Source organism: Arachis hypogaea, chromosome 5, assembly GCF_003086295.3.
Source record: "Arachis hypogaea cultivar Tifrunner chromosome 5, arahy.Tifrunner.gnm2.J5K5, whole genome shotgun sequence".
In the NCBI taxonomy this organism is placed as follows: domain Eukaryota; kingdom Viridiplantae; phylum Streptophyta; class Magnoliopsida; order Fabales; family Fabaceae; genus Arachis; species Arachis hypogaea.
In genome coordinates, this window is record NC_092040.1 from 37,949,267 (window position 1) to 37,977,178 (window position 27,912).

The following is a 27,912-nucleotide window of genomic DNA, read 5'->3' on the forward strand; positions in this document are numbered from 1 at the left end:
TATCCAACTCTATCCATAGGTTACAAAAAATATGCAACATTATTATATAACTTGATGATAATTTAAATAGAAAATTTCACTCTCCTCTCCTCTATTTATAAAATGTACACTCCCCTCTCTTATAACTTTTAAAAAAATCTCCTCTTTAATCCATTTAAAATTTTGTGTTAACTAACATTAATTTTGCCCTTTTTTAAGAAAAAATAAAGAACAATGCTAGGGACCAGCAACTTTTGTAATTGTTAGCCATCAACTAGCCATCAATGATAATTTGATGGTGTAAGATTAGTATGAGATTTCATCCAATGGCTCATCTTTCTCTGCTGGTTACATGCTGGTCAAAATTCAATAGAATTGCTGGCTCCCTAGACTTTCACAAAAATAAATTATGTTTTACAAAAATACTCTTTAACAAAAATTTTATTTATTTATTTATTAAATTTTGTTTACCAAAATACCATTTAACAAATTATTTTTTATTGATTAAATTTTTTAAATATTTTTTAAAAAATTTTAATGATTAAAATTTTTTTAAAATATTCTTCAATAATATTTTAATTATTAAGAAACTTATTTTTTAAAAATATAAAGAAATGAGATGTAAAATTTTTTAAATTTAAAATTTATCTATCTCAACTTATTTTTAAGTTTTGATAAAGTTGTTAATAATTTTTAATAATTCTATAAAATAAATTATTTATTAATATTAATTGTCATACATATTAACAGTGGTAAGATTTTTTAATTTAATGTTAAAATAATATATATTGACATCAAAAAATTAATAATAAAGTATAAAAATAATTATTAACAAAAATTTTGGTAAAATCATAATTTAATAATTAAAAAATTATTGAAAGATATCTTAGGAAAAAAAATTTAATTATTAAAAAAATTTTAAAAGAATATTTTAGTAAAAATACAATTTAATCAGTAAAAAAATAATTTGGTAAAGGTTATTTTAGTAAATAAAATTTAATAAAAAAATAAAATTTTTGCTAAAGAGTACTTTTGTAAAAATTAATTTATTTTTTCTTAAAAATGGATAAAGTTAACAATTAGTTAACATAAAAAAATTAAAAATTAATTAAATAAGAGATTTTTTAAAAGTTATAAAGGAGAAGAGTGTATATGTTACAAATAAAGGGGAGAAAAGTGTTATTTTAACATCTCTTAGATGCGAGGAGTTTTCTCTAATTTAAAATAAAACTGATTTTATGTAAAAAAAAATTAAATTTTTAATTAATGATCTTATCTTAATGGTTAAAAATGTTTTGTATTTAGTAAGAAGTATTTGATTTAATGTTCGTTTAAAACATATTTTTATATAAGTATATAACATATCAATCTTCCTATATATAATAGGAGACTAGTGGTTGATTTGGTGCTCGACAAGTGGTGGATCTATTCACCCGACACGTGTTGAGTCATATGATAAAGAAAAAAAATAATATTTACTAACAAATTTCAACAAAAAATAAAAAACAAGGATCCAGTAAAGGTCTTTATTTTTCTCTTTTTGTACTCTCTTTCCATCTGTATCATATAAAATCCCATCTGGAAGAAGAATTACATGCACAAATTATTCTCACAAGTAAACAAAAAAAAGAAGGGAAAATGTCTCAAACCTTTGATTACCTGGCTGATTTAAATGCAAGAAAACTGCAATGGAATTTCAAAGTATATGTAATACGTGTGTGGCAACTCCCTAACAGATACAATGAAGGAGAAGTTGGCACCATTGAAGTGATTATTGAAGATAGTCAGGTAAATATATTTACTCTATTCAAAAGTTTCAAAATTTTGCGTGATATAAGCAAGTTCTAAATATATTCAAAAAACTGCAGGGCACAAGGTTGCAAGTCTCGATCCCTAAATCCCTGGTGAGCAAGTGGCGGGGTGTCTTGGTTCAGTTTCAAATGTACATTATGACCAACTTCATTGTTGTTGACAACCAAAAGGGTAACATATCAAGGGGAAAGTATTTATTATTCTTCAGTCATAGGACAATCGTCAGTCATGTTGAGAATCCCAGTTTTTCGCTAAATGCTTTTCGATTTAGAACCATCCGTGAGTTACTAAATGCTGAGAAGATCGATGACTCTGCATTGTTTGGTAAGTTGGTTTTATTAAATAGTTGTTCAACTTCTTTCATATTCAAATGCAATGCCTAGCTATGGTTCTCTCAAATGTGTGTACTATTTATTTTTTTTTTAGACATGATTGGTGAAGTAGTTGGTAAAGAAGATCCAAAAGAGTTGATCACCAGCAAAGGAAAGGAGACTAAACGACTGGCTGTTATCTTGGAGGACCTAGAGTATGTACATTCAACACTATAACAACTATATTTCTGTGCGTATGTAGAAATTTCTATTTTCAAAGAGTTAATGTGATGTCTTTTATATTTATAATGTTTCAGAAACAATAGGATTGGGTGCACTATATTTGGTGAAATGGTTGACCAGCTACTTCGTCACATGCAAGATGGAAGGGTTGAGCCACTAATAGTTGTGGTCCAGTATTTTAAGGCAACCAGATGGAATGGCAAGACATCTGTCCAAAGCCATTTTGACATTTCACAGCTGCACATAGACTCCAACCTTAAAGATGTTGCTGAATTTAGGAGCAGGTTAGTTGAGTCTATCTTATATAATCACTAAAGTGGCTTGCTTTTATACTTTGTATGAAAAATTTTGTGGTCTATATGTATATTTGTTGATGAAGTTGATGATCCTTTTGAACCAATGTGTAGGCTACTTGGCGGTGAACCATCATCCTCTGTGAGGATTAGTCAAGTTCCATCAAAAACAGCTTGGTCAGGGGTTGAGGAGCTTAAACAAGGTGCTGTGTCAGTGAAAACAATTGAAGAAGTCCTTATCCAACATGAGGTAATCACAACTATGTTTTTTCAAATTTTTGTTGCCCAATGTCTATTTAGATTGGTTGCTGATGCAAAAATACTTGACATTTTAATATGGCTTAATAGGAAGGTCCAGCTTGGATTGCTGCAAGTATTGTTGCGATTAATGTTACGAAGGATGATTGGTTCTATAAATCATGTAGAAAATGTCCAAAGAAAGTAGAAACTCCTATTGGAAACAGATATGAATGTGGGAAGTGTGGCCATACACATGGATCTGCAGCCCTAAGATTCTTTTGTATAATATTTGTATGGAACTTTTTAAATAAATACATGTTCATTTGTATTTTGTTTGTATTATAGGTTCAAAGTCGAGGTGATGGTTTTTGATGGAACCGGTAGCATCCGATTGCTACTATGGGACAAGGAAACAAGTATGCTATGTGGGAAAAGAGCTGAACAGATTATGGAGGACGATGTAAGCACCTATTGTTATTCTTAAAAATTGCTATCTATAAGCTATATAGCAAGAGTGAAGTGTTTTATTTGTGTACAGGTTATAGTGGGAGATGAATATCCCAAAACACTTGATAACATGATGGAAAAAAGAGTCCTTTTCAAGATAAATATCAAAGAAGCCAACATTAATCAATTTGATCATGTGTACACGGTTATGAAAATCTGTGATGATGAGGATATCATTGACAAAAATCTTTCCAAAGAGTTGTCTACTAATCTTCCGAGTAATGTCAGTGTAAGTTCTTTAGGCCAAGTTCAAATACCCCATTTACAAGATGCTCCAAAGGAACTATACAATTTGTTGTATGAAGATAGTCCTAAAAGCAAGCACTTTCGTGACAACATTAGAGCTTATAATAACATGTTCCAATTCACTTCAATGGGTGCAAAGATAGACCGAAGCATCAATCGCAGCAAAGGACCGGCTACCTTCATTCTCTGTGGAGAAAATTATCACTTGATGGGTAGCCTCATACCACCAGAAGGCAATGTCGCCAAGTTTGCTCAGCTATATGTGTATGATACACAGAATGAAATCCAGAATCGTATGAACATTTTCAGGTTTGTAACAAAATACTAAAATTTAACGACAAATTCCTGTTAGGATTCTATAATGGAGAGTATAGAGACTTCTTATTTAGAAAATGTTAAATATCTTATGTACATTGTTGTTGGTGTACAGCAGAGCAGAAAACCAGTTAATTCATGAAGATATTGTAAAGGATTTAAAGAAGATGCTAGACGAGCACAATGTCCTGGTAAAGGCCTTTCGTATGGTTAGGGAGTCGATGAGAGTTGACTCACGTAATTCTGTGAAGCTTAGGCTCTTGGGTAAAAGGGGTAAGGATGGTAGACGCTATAATCTTCCGTCAACAAATGAGATTGCTGCATTAATAGTGGGTGATTTTGATATTGATAACAATGACAGAGACATTGTCGTAGAGACACAGACTGGGAAATTACAACGGATTAATCAACTTAATCCAGCTTATCTTGGATTACAATACCCTCTTTTATTTCCTTATGGTGAGGATGGTTTCAAGGAAGATATCTCTCTCAGCAAACCTACATCTAATGATGGAAAAGGGAGACAACACATGTCTATGAGAGAATTTTTTGCTTTTAGAATACAAGAGAGACTAGCAGATGGATCTCCATTGTTGTATTCAAGGAGGCTCTTCCAACAGTTCTTGGTGGATGCTTATTCAATGATTGAATCATCTAGATTGAATTATATACGTCATAATCAAGACAAATTTAGATGTGAAATGTACAAACAAATAAAAGATGCTGTTTTGAATGGTGAAACTACACCCTCATGTAAAGGGAAGCGAATTATACTACCTTCTTCATTTACTGGTGGTCCTAGGTATATGATACAGAATTATCAAGATGCAATGGCAATTTGCAAAGTTGTGGGTTATCCAGACCTATTTATTACATTTACATGTAATCCTAAATGGCCAGAGCTTGAAGATTTTTTTGACAATAGAGAACTACGTGCAGAAGATAGACCAGACATGGTTTGCAGGGCTTTTAAGGTGAAGTTGGATTGTCTCATCAAGGACATCAAAGCAAATCGCATTTTTGGGAGGGTTAGTGCAGGTGACTCACTGACTATACTCCAAATTATATTTTTTTAGCAACTTTATTTTACACCTGTTTATAAATATAGGGTTAATTTTGATATGCAGAACCTGAAAAATAGAGATATTTTTCTATGAATATAAACCTTTTATTTGAGCAAGTTATATGTCTTTTGCATTAAAATGTGATCATATTGAAAGTGAATAGAGTGCTTTAGAGCAGTTTAGATGCAGTCACATGTTAATTTATTAATGAGTGATGATTTTTATCCATTTCATAACTTATAATAATGAGTCATTAGCTATTAGATAAACAATCATTATACCAAGTAAAGGCTGACATAATAAATTTTTATATTTTTAGTGGTGTACACGATTGAATTCCAAAAACGCGGATTGCCTCATGCCCACATACTAATTTTCCTACACCCAGATGATAAGTATCCCACTGGAGAAGAGATAGACCAGATTATTTCAGCTGAGATTCCAGATAGAGAAAAAGATCCTGTTTATTTTGATGCCGTTGAAAAACATATGATGCATGGTCCATGTGGCAATTTTAGAAAACAATCACCGTGCATGGAAAATGGAAAATGCATAAGGCACTTTCCAAAAAGATTTGTTGATGAGACAACAGTTGATGAAGATGGCTATCCATTATACAGGCGCAGAGATGATGGGAGAATTATTAATAAAAGTGGTGTTGATCTCGATAACCGTTACGTAGTCCCACATAATAGGTTTTTGCTGCTGAGGTATGGTGCACACATTAATGTTGAGTGGTGTAATCAATCGAGATCAATTAAATATTTGTTTAAGTATGTGAATAAAGGGAATGATCGTGTAACTACTGCATTTTACAAAAGTGTTGGTGAAGACGTAGAAAGTGATGAAATCGATGAGATTAGTATGTACTATGATTGTAGATACATATCTCCATGTGAAGCAGTTTGGAGGATTTTCGGTTATAGCATTCACTATAGAGATCCTTCAGTCGTTAGGTTGGGGTTTCATTTGCCGGATGAGCAAAATGTGATATTCAAAGACCATGACAACTTAGATGAGGTAGCTAGAGAGGCTTCGGTAAAGGAATCTATGTTTCTTGGTTGGTTTGAAGCAAATAAAGAATATCGAGAGGCTAGGTCCCTAACATTTGCTGAGCTTCCTACTAAGTTTGTATGGAAAGCCCAACAACGGATATGGGTTCCACGAAAATCGCATGCAGTCATTGGAAGAATTTTTTTTGTGCCTCCTGGATCTGGTGAAATTTACTATTTAAGACTACTGTTGAATTTAGTCAAAGGCCCTACTTGCTATGAAGATATCAGAACTGTTGACGGAACTGTGTACTCAACTTTCAGAGATGCATGTTATGCACGTGGCCTTTTAGATGATGACAGAGAATATATTGATGCAATACAAGAAGCAAATAATTGGGGTTCCGGAGAATATTTGAGAAAATTGTTTGCAACACTTTTGTTTTCAAATTCTATGACAAGGCCAGAATATGTATGGGACAACACGTGGCATATTTTATCTGATGATATTCTACATAGGCAAAAGAGAATTCTTGACAATCCAGGTATTCTAAAGTTGATTTACCCCTAAGTTATCTGACATACTATTAATTTGTACATAATACAACTGGCCAATACATATTAATAGGTCAGATTAGGTTTATAATGTTGTTTTGGTTGGTTTATTACATTAGTGTTTGGTTAAAAAAATGTACTATAGAATAAAAGAATGGTAATAGAGAATAAAAAGTTCTCATGATATAAAAATTTAGTTGAACAAAGTCTAATTTTTTTTTGTAAATTAGGCATTAACAATGACTACTTCATACGAGACAGTAAGATTTTATGATCGAAAAGAAATTATTATCAACAATGTTTGTTCATATTTAGAATGTATACAATCAATATTAATGTAAAGAAATAGAAGGAAAAAGATATTTTACTCTGTATAACTACTCAAAAAGTTAAATTACCATTTAATGTGTTTATGAATATGAAATCATGTATATTGTAAAATTATAATAATTTGAAAAGTGATCTTGATAGTAGTTTCTTCTATGTGTTTTTACACATTTAACTTTCTCCATTACGTTGGTGTCTTTCACAGATTTAAGTTTAACAGAGCAGGAATTGAAGGATCTAACTCTTATAGATATTGAGAATAAATTGAAGACTTACAACAAGAGTCTAAAAGAGTTCTCTTCCATGCCATTTCCAGATATGGAAATGTGTTCCTCTCATTTGGTTTCAAGCGGCATCAATCGGTTAATTTCTGATGAGCAACAATATGATAGACACAGATTAGCTGATGAACATAGCCTTTATTTACAACAGCTGACAGATGAACAACACCATGTTTATGATAGGATTATACAATCTGTCAATGATGGAGTAGGTGGTGTTTACTTTTTATATGGATATGGTGGAACAGGAAAAACTTTTGTTTGGAAGACATTGGCATCAGGGTTAAGATCAAGAGGTCAAATTGTCTTGACGGTGGCTTCAAGTGGCATAGCTGCTTTGTTATTACCGGGTGGTAGAACAGCTCATTCAAGATTTGCAATACCACTTAATGTTGATGAGTTTTCCACTTGCAATATAAAACAGGGCAGTGCATTGGCAGAATTGATTATAAAAACAAAACTTATTATTTGGGATGAAGCTCCCATGGTCAATAAGCATTGTATAGAAGCACTTGATAGGACAATGCGAGATTTATTGAGATTCAAGAATGTTCATAGTGAAGAGCAACCTTTTGGAGGGAAAACAATTGTGTTTGGTGGTGACTTTAGACAGATACTCCCTGTTATACCCAAAGGAAGCAGGCAGGATATTATGAATGCGACTATCAATTCATCCTACATTTGGAATAGTTGCAACATGTTGAAACTAACAAGAAATATGCGGCTACAAGCGGATGATGCTAATGTACATTCGTCTGAGTTAAAGGATTTTGCAGAATGGATACTAAGCATTGGCGATGGTAAATGCGGGGAGTCTAAAGATGGAATTGATACAATTCAAATTCCCAATGACATTCTGATAAAAGAATGGGAGGATCCTATAGCTGCTATATGTAGAGCAATTTATCCCGAGATGTTCTGGCCTTCAAATTCTGTCTATGAAGTCGAAGATCGAGCTATCCTTGCCCCAACATTGCAAATAGTAGATGAGATTAATCGATACATGATGAGTTTAAATCCATGTGAATCACAAACATACTATAGTTCTGACAAAGCATGTCCAACAGAGCCATCTAATGAGTTAATTGCATCAATACACACTCCAGAATTTCTAAACACAATTAGGTGTTCGGGGATTCCAAACCATGAGTTGACAGTCAAGGTAGGAACACCTATCATGTTACTATGGAATATTGATCACTCGGCTGGATTATGCAATGGAACCCGATTGGTGATAACAAAGCTAGGAAAACACATTATTGAAGCTAAAAGCATGACAGGAAAGAATGCTGGTCAGAAAGTTTTTATTCCAAGGATGACCCTTAGTCCATCTGACCATAGAATACCATTTAAGTTTCAACGCAGACAGTTCCCTATAATGGTATCCTATGCCATGACAATTAATAAGAGTCAAGGACAATCCTTATCAAAAGTTGGATTGATTTTAAAGAAGCCTGTTTTTACCCACGGACAATTGTATGTGGCTATTTCGAGAGTTACAAATAAAAAAGGTCTTAAGATACTCTTATGTCATGAAGAAGAAAGGAGCAATGAGACAGATAATGTTGTTTTCAAAGAAGTGTTTAGGAATGTTTGACAAAGGCTATATGTCTGCCACATTTTATATCAAAGTTCATCTCAGGTAATTTATAGATTTGAAGAGTTTTATTTAAGCATTCTATATTATTTTGGATAGACTCGCCCAAATCACCACAAATTTTATATTGAACCACGCTATCGTTATATATTCAATTATTGATGTGCACTAATGAACATTTTTATCTTTAGGTGCCTGGTGTAAACAAATTAATCGAGTTCACTTACTATTGTGTCAGGAGACAATTCAAAAAAAAGAGACGGAGAATGTTATGTCACGAGAGGTATTCTCCATTAGTTTTTAGAGATTGCAGTGGATAATTCTCAACATATTTTTGCTCTCAGCTTATATTTTAATAAGCTGAAAGATCAATTATTTTTTCATTATTTAAAAATTTCTGGAATTCGACATATTTTTTTGTTCTAATCATGATTATGATTTTCATGTTATTTGTAGCAAGTTTTTATTTGAATAGTGCATATACATATATACTAAAACAGTAACAATGTGATCAACTATAATAAGAAAAACACTACTCACAAATCAATTATTAGTCAGACTAAAACAAAATTATCACCTAAATCTGAAATCAATTATTAGTCAGACTAAAACAAAATTATCACCTAAATCTGAACTAATTATTGTCCACAATACACAACAAAGATAACCCAATCCAATGCTCAAATAATATTATGAAACATCAAGACATGAAAAATACAAGTTAAAAGATGAATATTATGAATCAGTAACATACCTGGTGTGCCAGTATAGTTCTCACCATGAGAGAAATGTAGTTAATGACAGCACCTTCTATCAAAATAACAATGTATTCCCATTGTTCCTCTTAATTATGTTGTAAAACAACACTATACACGCAAAGAAAATTTCAATTAGGCCTAAAAAATACACTCACACATGGATGTAACAACATCTAAAGAGAATTAGCAATAGAATCGTTATCCAGCGAGTTGCATTGATTAGTTGGCTGAAATCAATTTATTTAAAAATCATCTACCTTAAAACAAGCAATGACTATTTAAATATCAACATTTATAAATATGATAAATAAACATTTCAAATTTAAAAGTGATTATTTACACTTCAAAGTTACAATAAATTTATCCAGATGATAAGTTTTGGCAAAATATCATTACAAAACCATCTCTATGTAAAATTGTATTATTTTACATGGAAGCAATATCCCTAAAAAATCTCTTACATTATCAGTTGTTCGAACATATGAGATTTCACAAATTGGATGAAGCTAAATAGAAACATAGAAGCATATAAAAAGGCAAATAGATAAAAGTATGCAAAACAATTAAGCCAACTGCCATTATCATGTATAACAGATAAAAAGGCAAATCAATAAACATATAATCATACAATTGTAATAAAAACTATCAACTATACTCACAAAAAAACATCATGTTCTTATATTGTTTACTTTTTTAATTACCTCATAGTATGAAGCTTCTGTCATGAGTGGTCACCACTTTGTTAACAAAACTTTATCTACAATCTTGCCAATTTTCATCTAAATATCATCCTATCCACCATTGTCAGGAACAGGACTCTCCACACAAATTAAGAGGGAAACACGTAATAAAAGTAAAAAAAAATTATATAAAATTTACAGAAACATTAACAATAGATTTAATTTAATTTGTTAAATTTAAAGATGGAGGCATAATCTATTAATTTAAACAGATCAAGTTATGCAGGCACATTTTGAGAATCTCACTAACTTACTTATAATCTGGTGAAGAAGTAGATCGACGCAAATCCCATAACCAACCCGTCAAATTCATCAGTATGATCTATAAATCTGCAATATCTCTGCATCAGATAAACTATGTTAGTGAAAACCAACATGTGTAAAACTAAATCTATTCAACAGAAACCCAATTTGAAAAATCAAAAACAAAAATAATATAATTTGGTGATCTCCAAAAAAAAGATACACCTGTTATTATTAGAAATAGAACGCTCTTATAATCGGAGACTCTCAAATCAGATCTCATAAGTACCTTTATATTTCAGATGGCTGCTCATGGGGTAAGCTACAAATCTCCTGTAGAATTATGGCGGATGGCATGGTAAAATAATTGTAGAAATTGCATCATCAGCTGCACCGTTATTAGCACCGTTAACACCATCAACGGTAATCCTTTCCTTGACAAGGTCAACAACTCCAAAAAGGAGAAGACCACTGGTGACAAGAAAGTGATTTATTTCTCTTGATTTTTCTTAATGCGTGTAATTAGTGAGGAGAACTTCTGATCTAAATCCACTAAGACTCAAGAACTATAGTTCCTGATCTGATCCAGCTTTCTAACTCTTGAGCATCCCAAGTTCCCAACTCTCCTGACTGTTTAATATTCTAACCTATTAAAAGTTGCATCTTTTTCTTAATTGGTGAAAAATTAGGTGCCAATTTAAATTTGAATAGTAGTAATAGTAAATGTGTGTATATCTGTATATACAAGTGGGAATGGAAAAGAAAAAGATACGTTTTTTTATTATTATTAAAATATTTTATTCATGACAATAAGTTTCAAAATGATTTTTAAGCGTTATGATCTTCTCTAATTCAATTAGTATATATAGTATTATAATAAATTTAAATATTTAGTTGACCAATTATTAGAAAGTTATAATATAGTTATCAAACAAAAAAATAAATTAAAAAAATTAAAATATATTTTTTATTTTTAAAATATGTAAATTTTTTTAAAAAGATTTTATTTTATTTTAATTTATTTTTATCTCAACAATTTTTAATTTACATTAAATATATTCTTAATTACTATTTTTTTATTAAATTTTGAACTAATTTAACAAAAAGTTAACAAAAATAATTCTTAACACAAGTTAATCAAATATGGTTGTCATATATTATTATTGGATAGATCATAATTTTTTTAAAAATTTTAATTGTCAAGTCTATACTTTTAAGATAAAATTAAAATAAATTAAAATTTTAAATATTTGATTAACTTTTAAAAAATTTTAAAAATAAAAAATACATTTTACTCTTATTAAAATATATCAACTTAAAAATTATTTTTTTTAGTTGACGTAACGAAAAGCTTATAATTCTTTTGAATAATTATTTCTTATTAAATATTAAAATTATTTCAAATACAAAAATCTACTGTCCTTTAATTTTTTTTCAAATGATACATGTGCAATAACGTTAACTAATATTTTCAAATTGTTAATTATTTTATTAATATACTTTATATAAATTAGACCATTTACTTGAATGAATTTTCTATGAATCGAAATCATCGATCTAACGAATATTTTAATGTATACATTATACCAATTATTAACTTATACGAAATAATATTTAATTTGGAGTCAATTTTGAGTCATTGTTTTTAAAATTTATTCTTATTAAATCATATCATTCCATTTCACAATTTATTTATATATTTATATATATAATAATTCAATTATATAATACGATGAATAGTTAAATACATAAACCGCGCATAGCGCGGGCACTAAATCATTAGCAACAAGAAAAGTGTAAAAAAGAAGTAAAAATAAAATCCATCAAGAATGTGAATTACAATTAAATTTGTATTTATCCAACTCAATCATATATTATGATGAGAGTTTCTTACTTGATAACTAAGATTAGTCCTTAGTTCACATAGAACAATATTCTGATAATTGTTATATCAAATTAGAATCAATTAAAGAGAGACTTCTTTGTCATTAGTCTTTTCTTTGACATGCATCAAAAAAGAAATATTTATTTAGTTATACTATAGAAATTGAAATCCTCTATCAACCTTTATGCACTTATTTATCAACAACTAATTGCTTAGTCATATCAAATTTTAATTCGATTGTTATGAAAAAAAATCTCAACGGTTAGAACTTAATTAAAAAAATAAAAATCATTTTCACTAATAAGCTTTGAGAATAAAAATACTCACCTTTATTTTGCTCCCATTCACCACCATTATCATGTATATTGGCATGAAGAGCTACCTAAAAAATAAAAAATAATTCAATTGAACAAAAGAGTATAACAAACTTTATTAAAACAAAATTATAAATTCTGACAAATAAATTTTCAGACTTTAGCCTTCTATTTTTCATTTGCAAACCACTTCTGTCGTTGATGGTGGAATGCAGAAGAAAATTTTTTGTAGATAACCGTATCCACTCCACAACAACAAATTCATTCAGCGACAAATTTCATACATTTTTGTTCGAATAGAAAAATGGATTGAGACCATTTTCTAATACAGAATAGAAAAGTATTATCAGAAGTTGTAGAGATTCAATAGAATTCAATGCAAATTGCCCACTTTAAGTGTGCGAAGATATGGCTATTAAATGTTGGTGATTTGGTAAAGGTGGAGTTTGATACTCTAATTTTTATATGCACAGATATTAAATGGATACATATGTGCCATCAAATTTTAATTAAAGAATTGTGTTTAGTGTGTATACAAACACGTGTATTTTAGTTTCTTAAGTGATCAACACGTATCATATTAGGTGGCTTCAATAGAGTTTTTTTAGTCAAATTTAATTATTTTTATTACATCAATTAGTCTTTCTTTAAAATTTTATTCTTGAATTAATCTGACATTTTGATACATTTAATATTTTAAATTGGTCAGGCCCAAACTAAAGCACATGACTGAATGTAACAAAAGATTGGATCGGATATAAATAAATGTTGATATTTTTTAATTACTGATACTTAAAACACATATTATTAGATTTTTTTACATATTTAGTTAAAATGTATTCTAAATATTACTAACTAAATAACAAAAGTGTAAATTAATAATATTACTTAAAATCTTAAAAGATATTAACTACTTTACATTTTATATATTTATCTTTTTAATCACTCATATGTTTAACAAATTTTTTTAATCAATATATATATTATTTTTTTGATAAATTAACTATTTATATACATTACTATAATAAAATAAATTAAAAAGTTTTTAAACATATCTAAATCATTAGTATACTAATAATTTTAACTGCTATTTTTAATTTATATATTATAGATTTTTTTAATTAAAATTAATAATTAAAAGTATTAATTTATTAATGTATCAATACACTTAAATCTTTTTAAATAAATTAACTACATGACTCGCGCGCAGCGCGGCCCATACTCTAGTTACTTGTATAATGATCATGGCTCCTGAAGCTATGTGTCACTCTCACATTAATTTGTAATAAAAAATTGAAAACGGCAAAAGCGTTTCGTTCTCGCCTTCATTTTCTTTCTCCATTCTCTATCTTTTGTTTGACGATGTCCCTCTCCTCTCTGTCTCTCCTGAAAATCCTAATCCCCTATTTCCGTCGTTCTCTCCTGGATTGGCTATTCTCTTCTTCTGACCTGGATCATTTCTCTCAATGCTGTGACCTCGATCCTTCTCTCTTCTCTGTGTGACACTCTCTTTCTCTCTCATTTTTTCAATTTCTCTCTCACGGTGTCGCTCTCACTATCAAACCTAGTTCTCTATTTGTCGATCGTTTTTTGCATTCTACTAGTTTCCGGAGGCATTGTGGAGGCCACGGAGGAAATCATTATGGCCAGTTCGCGATTGAAATGGGAAACCTCGGATGAAGGGCTGAAAAAGTGGGCGAAACACAGCAGAGGTCCTTTAATTCTAAATGTTCGCTCAGTAGAACAAGTTAGATATCAGATGTTTAGCCATCGTGTTTTTTAGGAATTTGTTGATATTATTTCAAATAAATGTTAATTACTATTATGTATACTCTGATCTGTTGGTATATGAAATGAGAATAAATGTTATTATTTGACACCTATTTCTGCTAATGCTCTACCGTGCTATTAGGTTAGGGTTTAGATAGATAAGAACCGATTTCTGGGAGAAATTTGGAGGAGTAACCAAAAGATATTTAGCTTTACAAGTTCGATTTCTCTCTTATTTCTGATTCTCGGATCTGATGATGTAGGCGGTGAAGATCTTCGATTAGATCTCGGAGGTTAGTTGGGTTTATCTTAATTTAGGATTTCTCATGTATCCTAGAAATTGTAAGTATTAGATTGAATTTGGATTTTTAATATGTAATTCATAGCAGTTTTGAACAATTTTAATTAATTTTTTGAACTCCATTTGCATGAAGAGAGATTGTTTTTCGATTTTCTATTATATGGAAAGGAGAAACAAGAGAATAAACTGAAGAGGGTGCAACAACAGGAGGAACGTGTTTAGCGTGTTAAGGTAAGAATCATTGTGTTTCTTTCTCAGAGAATATATTCAGTTAAAGTTTATTTATCTTCAGAAGATGAGAAGAATTTGATGAATAATATTCTCTTACCATTATAAATAAGATCTTTGGATGATCATGAACTCTAGAACAGCTTTTAATAAAATTTTTAACTTATAAGTGTTATAGATTCTGCTCCTAATTGATTAATTTTTCTTTGGAGATTAAAGAAATATACCTTTGTTGTACATAGATGCATACTTCTTTTAGCTTTGTTAGTTAAAACGTGGCTAATTTTTTGGTTCTAGCAGCAACTAAAACAGAAGCATGTGGAAAAAAACACAATAAAAGTGAGACACATAATAAAGAGTTATATACAATCCATATGAAAACACATCAATTGCTCTCCGAATATCCTAGAAATTGTAGGCATCAGATTGAATTTGGTTTTCTAATATGTAATTCATAGTAGCTTTGAATAATTTTAATTCTTTTCCTGAACTCTGTCTTCATGAAGAGAGATTCTATTTCGATTTTTTGTTAGGTTTTTCGTTTTCATTATGCAGTGATTTTATTAGGGTTTGCAATTGTGTTCCTGATTTTTCACTGGGGTTCCCGTGTTTTAAATATGAGTTTTGTAATTTTTCGTTGATTTTAATACTCAATTTTCTATAATGTACACTGAACTATTGAGCTATTAATACTCATACACACTTGATTTAGGGTAGGGTTTAGGGAGAGGGATGATTTGTGGGAGTGATTGCTGATTGGAATATGGGTCAAATTGAAAAGCTGGATTTGTGGTCATGGAGCTGTTTTTTCGCTTTCATGATGGCAATTGTGAGGTGATCCAATAGCTTCGACAGGTTAGTAAGCATTAGATTGATTTAAGTTTTCTAATGATATATTCATTCATTGGGACCCTTGCTCTATTGGGTCTTCCTTTATTTTTTTCAATTTGTTGTTGGAAAAAGCTATAGCAATAATAGAAGTATAATGTCTAAAATTAGTTTTAGTATTTAAAGTATATAACTATAAGTTCTGGAATCAATTTGGAAATATGGAAGTTTATTACAGTGCACAAAATGAGTTAAATAAACATTATTATTAGAAAACTGTCTCTTTTATATATGGTTAAAGGTTTTTTTCTTTATTATCTTTGTGTAATTTCTTTTTTCGTAGGAATCTGATATTGTCAATTATGAGTGTTTTTTTATTGATTTTTTAAAATGTATACATCATACTTTGCTTTACTTTTTTTTATTTATTTATTTTCTTTTAAAAGTTACCGGTATAAGCACATGAGTTCTTGATTTATCAATGTGCTCGAAGCCTACACCCGCCTTGAAAAAGTCGCGAAGTAACCCTTCTTTACCTATTTCCTTCATTTATTTATTCTAATTCTTATCTCATTGAATTAATTTATTGATATGTGTTTCGGTGCGTTGATATGGGGCTTTTGAAATTGGGAATTTACCTGGGCTATAAATACTTTGTGTGCCATTGTTTAAGAAATACGGTTAGAATTCAGAGACAGGAACATTTCACTTGGATGGTTCAAACCTTACTTTGTTCTTCGGAAAGATCTTAGGATAGATGCTACTGGTGTAAATTTTTCTTTTGTACGTCTTCTGAAACTCCTTTTTTTATCTTTGGTTTGCCTTAGTCACTAAACAAGAAGATGAAGAATATTTTGGAATTTAAAATTTAGTCCATGAAGGTGATATCTTTTTAAAGGAAAATTCAGCTACTTTGTTTATAATAATAGCTTTTTTGTGTAAAGAAATTAGAAATAAATTTGCAGTGAATTTCAATTCTGAATTAACAGAGGCTATAATGTTACTTTAGTTGTTTCAATCTGAAATTTCTGGTATTATACTATCCAATAAATATTGAATTATTGAAATATTAATAGTGTTGACATCTAAATGTATGTAGTTTGTGAATTTATTCTTGTGCTATATCTGAATTCAGCCATTGCTTCTTATCTGTATTTTTTTGCATGCCTATTGGTTAAAAAGGTCCCTATTTTTTTTAAGTTTTTATCTTTTCTAGATATTTATTTTATTTTGACTGTTGATACTATATCAGTTTTTAATCTCTTTATTATGAATGGCATGTTTTTTTATCTTGAAACTTATTTTTCTCAATCTTAAATGATATAATTTTATGCAATTAAATAATAAAAAAATTTGGGTGGATATCTACTATTTGTCTTCAATACTCATGTTATTCTTTATCTTTTTTGTCACCAGTAGTTATTTATTTAAATTTGTGTTCACTTAAAAAGTTAAATCAAGTGTTATGTTATTTCTTTGCAAAACTAATGTGATTCACTTCTATATGAATGGTATTAACGGATGAAAATATTTTTGTATCTGTCTCTTGAGTGTTGATATTCTTGAATCTGACTATTGTTGACACTTAGCTACTATGTAATTAGTCATTTTATTACCTTGGTTGGGGGCATTGATAGATTCTTGCTTTTGCTATCTTCTATAATATTGTATCCTGCTGTCTTTTAAAATCTGTTGTTTATTCATACTACTTCTCTTTGTGGTTTGTGTTATATTTTTGTCCTGCTACTGCAGATTACCACATACTCCAGATATGGAGATTTACTCTATGAATGGGGTCAGGATCCCAATATAAAGAGCCTATGTTTATAAGTCAATTTTTCAATCGGAATACTACATTCCGTTTCAAATTGACACATCAGCAAATGGTGGAGATGAGGACCCTTCTTTAAAAGATGGAGTTTATAGTGCCAAGAGGGATGAAACCGTTCCTGTTTTAAGCGCTGATTTCATGTGTGCAAAAGGTTGGCGGGGAAAAACCCGCTTTAATCCTTCAGGCATCCGAACATTCATAAAGGAGTATGAACACGCTGCTCCGGCTAATCTTCTCGGAGGAAAGGGAACCAAAGTGGTGCTCATGTTGATATATTGGGAAACTTTGTACTTATTGAAGATATTATACAAGTAGCAGCAGGAGCCTTTGGTGAGGACTTAGGTGGAGATAGAGTTCACTCAGAGATTTTCAAAGGGTCTGAAAATATTAACTCTCATTGTAATAAATGTTTCGGCTGGCAGCTCTTCCTTTGTTAAATTATTTTTTACTTTTTGGATTATAAATACTCATTGTTATCTTAGTTTAACATAAGTATTACCCATGATGTTATAAAAAACTGTTGTTAGGAATTAAATGGAAATGTGCACTAATCTTTGATCATTTTAGCATTGATATTGTGACACCGAACCAATCATTTCTATGTGTTGTGAGTTTTCTGAAATGTTACCTGTTCTATATGTTTGTGTTAGCAATAATTTTAAGACACTTCTCAATTGTATCATAACATTAATAATTTCCTTTTTTGGTGCATGCGTTTATCTTCTTTTGTTAGTGCTGCTAATAACGCATATATTTAAAATGATGACAAGGCTATGTGTACACCACAAAATCAGTCATGATTTTCTATTCGATTGTTTATTTTTTTTATTAGATAAAGTAATTTCAAAAACATTTGGATCTTATTACTCTTTTTCATGTCAATTTGAGAGTGAAATACGCAATTCTATTAATACACAATTTTGACATTGATGGCACAAAATTATAAATAACAATTTTTAACAAAAAAAATTAGGACATCATATATTATTAAGGTATATCAGAATAGCATCAATTTATAGATATTTGCTTGAATCTACATAACAATATAATTTTGTTATTTTAAAATACAAGGAGTTGTATTAACATTATACGCATACCCAAATTATTAGTTAATAAGTTGTCATCGAGTGGGTTAATAAGTTCGTTCACTTACCATATTTTCCAGGCTCTTGTGACTCAACTCGAACAGTTTACTTATGATTAGTTTATTTATTGTAAAGTAAGTTTAACTATATATTTTATAATAATAACTATATTCTCATTGTCACTGTTTACGGAAACACTAAGTTTTTTGCTGAATCCATTTTTGCAATATATGTTGAATATGTAAACTGTAAATAGGTAACAAAATTTTGCATAATGTCATAATGAAAAGATCAGCAACAGCAGGCACTAGACCATTCAATCCATGAAGTTCTCTATACTCAGAAAGACCAGCAAATTTTTTATGAAGCTTATACATACAAAATTAGTCACTTCATAATAACATAAACATTGAAAACACTATAATATTAACAATACACTTCATGAGTTCAAAATATGGTGACTGTAAATTTTAGTATCCCAATCACCCACATGCTTTAAAATCTTTCGATTGTCAAATCTATCTGGCGGTTCTGCAAGGAGTCCATCTTCAGAATAATGGTGTCATTTTCCTTCGAGTTATAAGTTTGACAAAATTCGGCCCAATCCATCCCGAATTTTCGCTCTGTGTTTCTTCCTTGACTTTTAAGTAAATGAAAAAAAAAGACATTGTTGCCTCCGCTAGATGATGGACCAGCGATTTGCCAAATTGAACCATGTCCAAATGGAGTGAGATTTGCAGCAAAACTAGCACCTAGGTACTGCAAAAAATGAAGCATTGTTAGTGTTTTGGGAGAAATTATTAAAGTTATGTATCGTAAATGGATAATCAGAATTTGATGTGTTTACGTAAAGTTGATATGAATTATTTAGAATCAACTTACCAATCTACTTCCGGTCACGTAAGCACGTGTCAATGTCTTCCTATAGAAAACATGTGGATTGTACTTGCTTGAGGATAGTTTAAATTGTTAGTCGTCATCCTAAAATTTATCTCGATATTATTTAGATATAAAATTTATGGATAAATACATAAATTAAGTGTCACATTACCTATTGTCATGTATTTCTTCTCTTTCAGAACTGTCTTCACTCAACTTAATGGTTGAATTGCTTTCATCACACATAATTATTGGATTGTTAGGGTTATTACCCTCCATTGTTGAATCATCATCCTTATCTGATGAGTCTTGAAGCTCTGATGGTTTAGACCCAGATAGTATCATAACATCAGGTGAGGAGGTGTCACTGTTGTAATCTAGATGAAATGCTCTTTTTATATTGTGCAGTGTATTTTGGTCCAATCGGTCCCCCACATAAAAGTTTCACTACAAGGTTTTTATTTATTTGTAGTAATTTTTTTCTTATTTGTGGAGGTTTATAACCCCCACCAAATAGTTTGTGGAGGTTTGTAAAACTCCCAAAATTTGAGGTGCCACGAGGTCATTTGTGGAAGTTTTTAAAAACTTCCACAATTTATTCAGTGAGGGGTTTTGTGTGTATTTAGTGGGGGTTTTATATTAAACTTTTGTGGCAATTTTAAATTACTTTTGTGGCAGTTTAAAACCCCCACAAATTGATTTTTTAATTTAACAAAAATTAACTATTTTGTGAGATTTTCAAACCTCCACAAACTCTATAATTATTTATTTATTTTTAATTTTAAATCATTCATTAATATTATCTCATTTACATATTCTCAAATTATAAATTTATTTTTTAATATTAAAATTTAAAAACTAAATTTTTTATAACACAAATAAAAGATATAACTCTGTATATAAAATTATTCTCTGAATGCCAATTTCTATCACAAAACAAAGCTAACCTCTTTATTTGAATCTGTAATAATTAATGAAAAAAGTACAGAATCCAGCTATGATATATTACACAATGATCACCACTGTCAAGCATTATTATGTACAATATATTATGAGTCTACATCATTCTAAAGCAACTCAGATCAGAAACAACAAAGATGCAATAGTGATACAAACAACAGCTATGGTGGCAACAATTGAACCTTGATCAAGTGATTTCTGTAAACTTGTTCTTGAGAAATGCTGGTAAGTCAAATACACTGCAATTAATAATGAAATGATAGCACCTTCTTTTGTGTTCCTGACAAAGACAATAACATTGAATCGTTTTATGAAAAAAGGCAATGGTTTGATAAACTTAAAACCCAAAAGGATGGATTTGCTTACCTAAATCTCATGACCTCATAATGGGAAAGGATGACCAAGAGAAGTGCTAGAAATGGCAACTCAAGTTCACCTTGAAATAAAGATCTAGCAGAAAATTCTTCATTCAATTAGTTTTTGAAAGTATGAAGAACAAAATAAACAGAAATTATTTGCCTTATTTACAGCAAAAATAAGATATTAAGCCCATCCAAAGGTTCCAAAAATAATGCTTATACCTAGTGGCAGAACTTAGCTTTGCCAAGTTAGTAGCTACATCATCTTCAATAGCATCACTATCTAATAAATTGGTAGCTATAATAGACTAGACCCTGTGTACTACTAAAAAATATATGAGACTTCTAGCATAATAAACTACAAAGTTATAATAGACTTCTAACATATTTAAAACAAAACAGGATATAATTGTTATCTTACCTCAACAAGCGCTTGTCTGAAAGCAATAGCAAGAAACTGATAAGAAAAATCAGTATCCACTTCAATTATAATTATTATCTGTCGAGAAATTAAAGGATAATATGATCAATGAAATTAAACAAAAGAAGAAGACACTAAAACAGGAATAAGAGGATAGGAAATAAGGTAGAAACTCAACATTTATTACGAAATTCAGAAGTCAACTGTTGTTATATTGAACTGGAACAAACAAAATCCAAGCCTCTGTTTGTGCGACAAGAAAAAAAACTTTATTGAACTGGAACAAATGAAATCCAAGCCAAATGAAAAGTGGTGAAATTGAATTATAAGAGCATGCATATGTATACCTTGGCTGGCTTCCATCTTGGTTGATCTGAGGAACAAACTTTATGCTGCAAAAGCTAAGAACATCAGAAATTGAATTATATGAACTAACTTGACTTTTAAGGAAGGCTGATATAGATCAAAATACAATCATATTTGAATTTGAGATTTTTCTTTGGTAATAGAAGTCCCATAAGATCAACTACAGAAATCTATATATATAATAAAAGTTACTAATTTTAAAGTGAATCAAAGAAATAGGGCACTAAAGATATATGATATTGTAAATCAGTGCAGAGTTATGTAAACAAGAAGGATAAAATTAGAGCTCTTAATAGGTTATTACCTCTTGATTGTTGCATGGCCCATCTGGTAAATTTAATTTTCAGTGCTTCAAATTGAACAAAAATGACTACTGAACAGGAAAGTTATCCAAAGCCACTATCAATAATCTGGTTTATTTATCTAATCAAACATGTTTTATTGTTCCTTATATATGTTTGTGTATATTAAGTAGTTTCATCAAGAAGAAGAAACACTTTGAATTGTAAATAGCTGAGAGATGACATGATGAAATGCATATATATTGTTACAATCATGTGGATCAATAATCAAATTATTAGTGTTAACCGGTTAACTAACTATGTCATCGTAATTATGGGCATGGATGAAGCCTCTAAGCATTAAAGCTATAGCTGTAATTGAGATTTACCAACTGAAACACACTACCGAGTAGAAGAGTAGAGTATGTCACGCCATATATTTATTCAGAAATTAAAGTGTTACTCTTGAGTCTTACCAAATATGGTATGAGATGAAAGTTATAATGACAGATAGATGTCTTTAGTCCTTACCCTCATCAATTTGTGTGTCCAACTAATTATTATTACATGACATAATATTGCATCTTATATTATGGTACGTCTTATATTACATGACATAATTTGTATCTCTTTTATTAATGATCTAAATTATGATCTCTATTTATCAATCTAGTCTCAGAAAGACGGAACTAGTTGGCAAAGCTTTAAGGCATGCAAAAACAATTAGACATGTGGTGTATTGGGAAATTCCTAATGCACCTCATGAGAAAGTGTTGCTGTCCAACTTACTATGTCATAATAACTAATTCTAGGAAAACCATCAAATCATTGACCAAATGCAAAAGGACAAACTATAATATGGATGATGGATATAAAAAACAAATCTAAAAGCTAGATATAGAAGTAAGCCCTTTTTCAATTTATCAGGGCTTCAAAAGTGTTCAAATAAATATTAACATAACAAGTACCTGCAAGTCATCCAATTCGCCAAACGAGAATTCTGGGACATCTATATGGCCTCCAACCGACTTCTCTCCTCTCAAATTCAATTCCCCTGTTTCAATTTTGCAAATCAGTGTGCAATTCAAAAAAGGCAAGTAGTTGAAATCACACTAAAAATTAACAATTAGATTGAAGTCCTGAACCAAAAATGATTGATAGTGACTTACCTTTGACCTTTAAAGTCAACTCATATGTGTAACCAACTCGTTTTTTATTCCAAACTATCACCAAGAATGCCTAACAACAATCACAAAGTACTAACTCAACAGTTAGAATGACAAAGTACTAAATCAGCAGATAGAATCACAAATATATTTTCCACTCAACACGTAATGCATTACGTTGTAGTAATCGACAACTCACTAGTCAAGGTCCTCCTAACACTATAACTTAATTACCTCCACCATAAGTACCTGCAACTATGATATACCTATACCTAATTAGTAATTAGCGTTAATGCAACTAGATAGATAACTAATAATAATGAACTATAGAGGCAGATTTTTTAGGATGATTATTATTATTATTGTTTAGGATGTTATCGGTGGAGGTATCTTACAACAAATGCCCTGTTCTTATTTAGAATCGGTGAAAGCTCAATTGTCAAAAACCTCATACAAATAAAGATCCTAGTTCAGTTCATGGAAACCTTTACAAAGTAGGAACAAATCCTCACCTCAATGGCTCGAAACGACATGAGAATTAGTTTCACGAGATTTAATAGCTTCGATCGCACTATCGCAGCTTCAATCGAAGCTTCCAGAATCTTTCGCTCACTCGCCTTCTAGATCTACTCATCCAGAGCCACCGAGTTCGCGTCCAAAGTGCGCTCTGAGTGCTTTAAGCCGCTGGGGCAAAAGTAGAACCAGCGGCAGCACCAGCCGTGGAAGATGACGCCAAAGCGGAAGATCTAAAGCATTACTATCCCAAGAGGCGAGAGCTCCACGATCACCTCGTCCTCCATTCATAACTCCACCGGCGACGCTTTGATGGAGGAGATATGGCGGCAACGGCGGTGAGGAGATGAATGGCAGTGGTTGGAATCGAGATTTTAGGGTTCACACTCTTCTCGTTCTCTCTCTCAGAACTCTGCTGATTTTTTTTGTATGCTCAGTTAATATTTGTTTGGATTGGGCTTTTAATAATTAATTGGGTTAAGACTATTATAATAGTGGGAGTGTGTTATATTATTTAAAATTATCACAAATAAAATATACTATGGAGGTTTTAATAACTCCGACTAAAAAACTTCCAAAAACAAACAAAAATTTTGTAGTGTTTTTATCAGGAAAAAATTTAATTGGTTGGTTCATTTCATTGAAAAGTGAAATGAAAAATATCCCAAAATTCGCATAGGTAAACTGTATAGTATTTCTTCTCCCGACAAAATAAAAATCCCTAATCAGCTCGAATGAACCCTTAGTTATGGCCTTCTATTTATTTTTACTTTTTATATCCAACACTAAACAATTATTCCACTCATCAATTGCATAGCATGAGGACCCTAATTTGTGACTATAAATTACTTCAAAATACGGTGGTAGAGTTCTGTCTCCCTATATTACATGTTACAGTTCAAATTAAATGTTGCAACTCATGCTATTTACGATACATGACATAATATTACATATATTTGATTACCTACCCGTCATATAGTCGAAACCTCAGAGTTGCTTCTTTTCCTTTGATCCAGTATTTTTGGGTTGCCATAAACCTCCATAGAGTATATAACAGCACCATCATAAGTTAGTAAGATTTCGATTATTTACATTGTAAGAAATGGACCCATGCTGACTTAAGTAAATAGTAATCTTTCATTGATATATTTAAGCTGTATAAGAACAAAAAAAAATGTTGGCTATCATAGTAACATATAGACTACAAACATCATTAATGGAATATGATTGTCCGATGATTATTTTGAAGCCATATACAAATTGTAGAAACCATAGTTAATTTCAGTTCCCGTGATAAATGAATAGAGTGGTAAAGAAATCTAAACTGAAAAATCTACAGTTAGCCAATGACATAAATTACTTCAACCCAAGCCAAGCTTGATAAAATATGACATATCAAAAATGGTTATCTAAACAATAATTATAATTAATGAGATTAAAAAATTAAAAAAACTTTTGGTACATAATAACTTATTAATGAGTACGATTATTTCATGAATCTTATGCTAATATATCTTTTATTTGATTCCGAAGAATTTAATTTCAAAACAATTATATAAAAAATTATATAAAACTACTAAAATAATGAAATTATTAAGAATTATTTTTTTGTTGAGTTGGGTTAAATATCAACTATTCTTTTGATGGGTATTTATTTTTAATTACTTAAAATAATTTTTGTTTGTCAATATCTCTACGAAGTTAGCTTTCTTTTTATACTGATCTCAAAACAGAGTTTGGCCATTTAATTTGAAGGATTTGTTCCAAAATGTGGGGTAAGAGGACTCGCAATTTTACTAATCTAGAATAATAAGTTTCTATGTCATGTACCAACTGAGTGTTACTTGATGTTCAATTTTTTTATACACATGCAAATCAGGTATCAATCAGGATTCAGATTTTTACCTGTTGGCATCATTTCTATCTGCATGCACCGCCATCCAATTTTATGATGTTGCTAATTGTGTTCTCAACACTGAAGAATAGACCAACAATTTTTTCTTTTAGTACAAAATATTGTATTAGAATAAAAAATAAAACAGGAATTTTTTTTTGTTTCTTTTTATGTTAAGAGAAACGGTTAAAAGTTAGAGAGAGAGGAACATTTCACATGGATGGTGCAAACCTTGCTTTGTTCTTCGGAAAGATCTTTGATAGATGATGCTGGTCTAGATTCTTCTTTTGTACTTCTACTGAAACTCCTTGCTTTCTAATCTTTGGTTTGCCTTGCTCACTAAAAACAGAGGAGTTACGCTCTTTCATTCTCATATTTCTTTTGTTTTGTTTTGGATCATAAAATTCAACAAATTGTAGGATCCTTGTGTTCTGTTGGCTGGTACAATTACATCTATCTTTAATGATAGAAATTGGTGGTACTCAGTTTGTTTGTGTGGTAAAACATAGATGCAGACCAAGCTAATCTCTTTTGTCACCTTTGCTTGACACATTGACCTGATAGAGTTTTGAGGTTATCTTTTGAACTATGTTTATTTCTATTTATATATTGTTTAATTAGTAGATTTTCGTGTTAGTTTAGGACTTTTAGATTATTTTAAAATATTGTAGATACAAAGTAAAAGTTTTTGTTAATAATCATGCTACGTTACCAACTTTTTATCTGCCAAGATCTGCCAACTTTAGTTGGGCTGGACATCAAGCCCATTCACTCACTAAAGCCACATCTAAATTAACCATGGTTTAAACATAATTTACTACGTTAACCTAAATTACCATACCCCGAAACTAAATTGACTAACGGTGGACCATCTCTCCCAACCCCCCTTATCCGCATCCAACGCCAAATAGAATCCTTTGTTGCCGTCTCCGCCGGTCTCTGGCGCCAAAGGAAAGTCAACGAACATCGAGAGTACGATCCGATAGTTGCGGTGAAGCCGCTTGGTTTGTTGCATGTGCTCATCGGAGGTGTCTCGAAGACGCATCTGACTGTCCGGCCTTGTACAAGATGCAGCAATCCAGCGTGGACTCTCCACAAGCCGCAGATGAATTCGTAGGGCTGTGTGGGTTCGCTAGAAACCCCGTGGCTTTTTGGATTCACTCCTGCCACCAAGCGCCACTTGTTCACTGGCGGACTAGCCTGAGTAGAAGCGTGTCTTCCCTTGGGCACCACCGCGACACTACGAGATTAGTGGGTATTTGAGATTTAAATTAGGTGCTTGTGTAGGTTTCTAATTTTGAGTATTACTTTTTTGACCCTATACTTCCCGTGAGAGATAAAGCCATCATACGCAACTATATTGCATCCCACCATAGGTGTTTTCGTTGACGTGGATGCACATTGAGCCATAGCCATAGCCTTCCAACACCATAAGATCAAGGTGAACAGCCCTCAAAGGTCACTGGTAACGTGAACAGCCACTCTCATTGACAAATAGTTTTTAAAATCTGTCGGAGTAAGGTGTATGTGTTTCCGTTGGAGGTGAGTGGACCAAATTACGTCGATGGATCAATCAATTTATGAAGAAGTATTGTACGACACTACATGTGATGTGAGTGATCATCCTAATTCCACCGACGTTAATCTCCCATCCCTGAGTGAAGATGACACACAACGTGTGGACATTGTAATTTGTGTTAGTGGTAATTTGATTATGTCTATTTGCAACTTTTTTTTAATCTTTGAGTTATTAACAGTAATAAGCTTTGTTAGAAGGATTGTGATTTCATTTGTTTAATTACAATTGGTTTGGATATTTTTTCTTTCAATTATGCTAGAATGATTCTTTTTTTTTTACATTTGATGTGGTTTATTATTCTTTTTGCTCACCAGTTTTAATTGATGTTAGCAACTTTGATGAATTTTTGTTTCATAGATATGAAAATGGATAGTGTTGTATTATATAAGTTTATTTTTAGTTGTTTATTATTTGGTGTTATCAATGGATAAGTGGTTGTTGGAAGAGTTTTGTTGAGTGTCGAATGATTTATGGTTATCTTTGCTGGTGATATGTCCTCGGTTATCAATTTCATGAAATTAGACACAACCTTCGAAAGGCACATCCGCTATTACATGAAAACACGAAAGACACATTCGCATAAGACACCTCCAGCTAAAGACGCATCCAACATAGGATGCATCCAAAGAAGTCATTGGAAGAAGACACTTTTCTCGGAAGACACATCCGTAGGTTAACAAAATCTGAAAAAAAACATTGACAAGACACTTCCATCATAAGACACATCTGTGAAAAGACACACCTGTCAA

At 31.0% G+C, this 27,912-nt stretch overlaps 3 protein-coding genes and 2 long non-coding RNA genes across 12 annotated transcripts; 3 read left to right on the top strand and 2 right to left on the bottom strand.

The window, feature by feature from the left end:
- Positions 1-1,372: 1,372 nt before the first annotated feature.
- LOC140173042 (replication protein A 70 kDa DNA-binding subunit A-like) lies at positions 1,373-2,660 on the top strand. Its single transcript, XM_072238097.1, has 4 exons — positions 1,373-1,767; positions 1,848-2,115; positions 2,218-2,317; positions 2,420-2,660. The coding sequence occupies exons 1-4, from the start codon at positions 1,618-1,620 to the stop codon at positions 2,658-2,660; spliced, it is 759 nt and encodes a 252-aa protein (XP_072094198.1). The 5' UTR covers positions 1,373-1,617.
- Positions 2,661-2,704: 44 nt separating this feature from the next.
- LOC140184581 (uncharacterized) lies at positions 2,705-3,570 on the top strand. Its single transcript, XR_011881655.1, has 3 exons — positions 2,705-2,888; positions 2,987-3,338; positions 3,417-3,570. It is a non-coding gene; the product is annotated as an uncharacterized lncRNA (long non-coding RNA).
- A 188-nt stretch (positions 3,571-3,758) lies between these two features.
- LOC112803472 (uncharacterized) lies at positions 3,759-8,762 on the top strand. Its single transcript, XM_025846964.3, has 4 exons — positions 3,759-3,940; positions 4,062-4,984; positions 5,399-6,547; positions 7,090-8,762. The coding sequence occupies exons 1-4, from the start codon at positions 3,759-3,761 to the stop codon at positions 8,760-8,762; spliced, it is 3,927 nt and encodes a 1,308-aa protein (XP_025702749.3).
- A 685-nt stretch (positions 8,763-9,447) lies between these two features.
- Positions 9,448-11,177, bottom strand: LOC112799663 (uncharacterized). Its single transcript, XR_011881656.1, has 3 exons — positions 10,793-11,177; positions 10,222-10,601; positions 9,448-9,628 (listed from the first exon to the last, which is right to left on the bottom strand). It is a non-coding gene; the product is annotated as an uncharacterized lncRNA (long non-coding RNA).
- Positions 11,178-20,547: 9,370 nt separating this feature from the next.
- On the bottom strand, positions 20,548-24,174 carry LOC112801294 (uncharacterized). Of its 8 annotated transcripts, none has more exons than XM_072237147.1 (9): positions 23,690-24,149; positions 23,181-23,250; positions 22,980-23,065; positions 21,712-21,765; positions 21,543-21,607; positions 21,365-21,442; positions 21,166-21,268; positions 20,951-21,034; positions 20,548-20,864 (listed from the first exon to the last, which is right to left on the bottom strand). In XM_072237147.1, exons 1-5 carry the CDS (start codon positions 23,708-23,710, stop codon positions 21,557-21,559), a joined length of 282 nt encoding a protein of 93 aa, XP_072093248.1. In that variant the 5' UTR covers positions 23,711-24,149; the 3' UTR covers positions 20,548-20,864; positions 20,951-21,034; positions 21,166-21,268; positions 21,365-21,442; positions 21,543-21,556. The 8 variants fall into 8 exon arrangements, with proteins under 8 accessions (XP_072093248.1, XP_072093252.1, XP_072093250.1 ...); XM_072237151.1 differs by having other exon boundaries at positions 21,712-21,756; positions 23,690-24,145; XM_072237149.1 differs by lacking the exon at positions 21,166-21,268 and having other exon boundaries at positions 21,712-21,756.
- Positions 24,175-27,912: the final 3,738 nt, after the last annotated feature.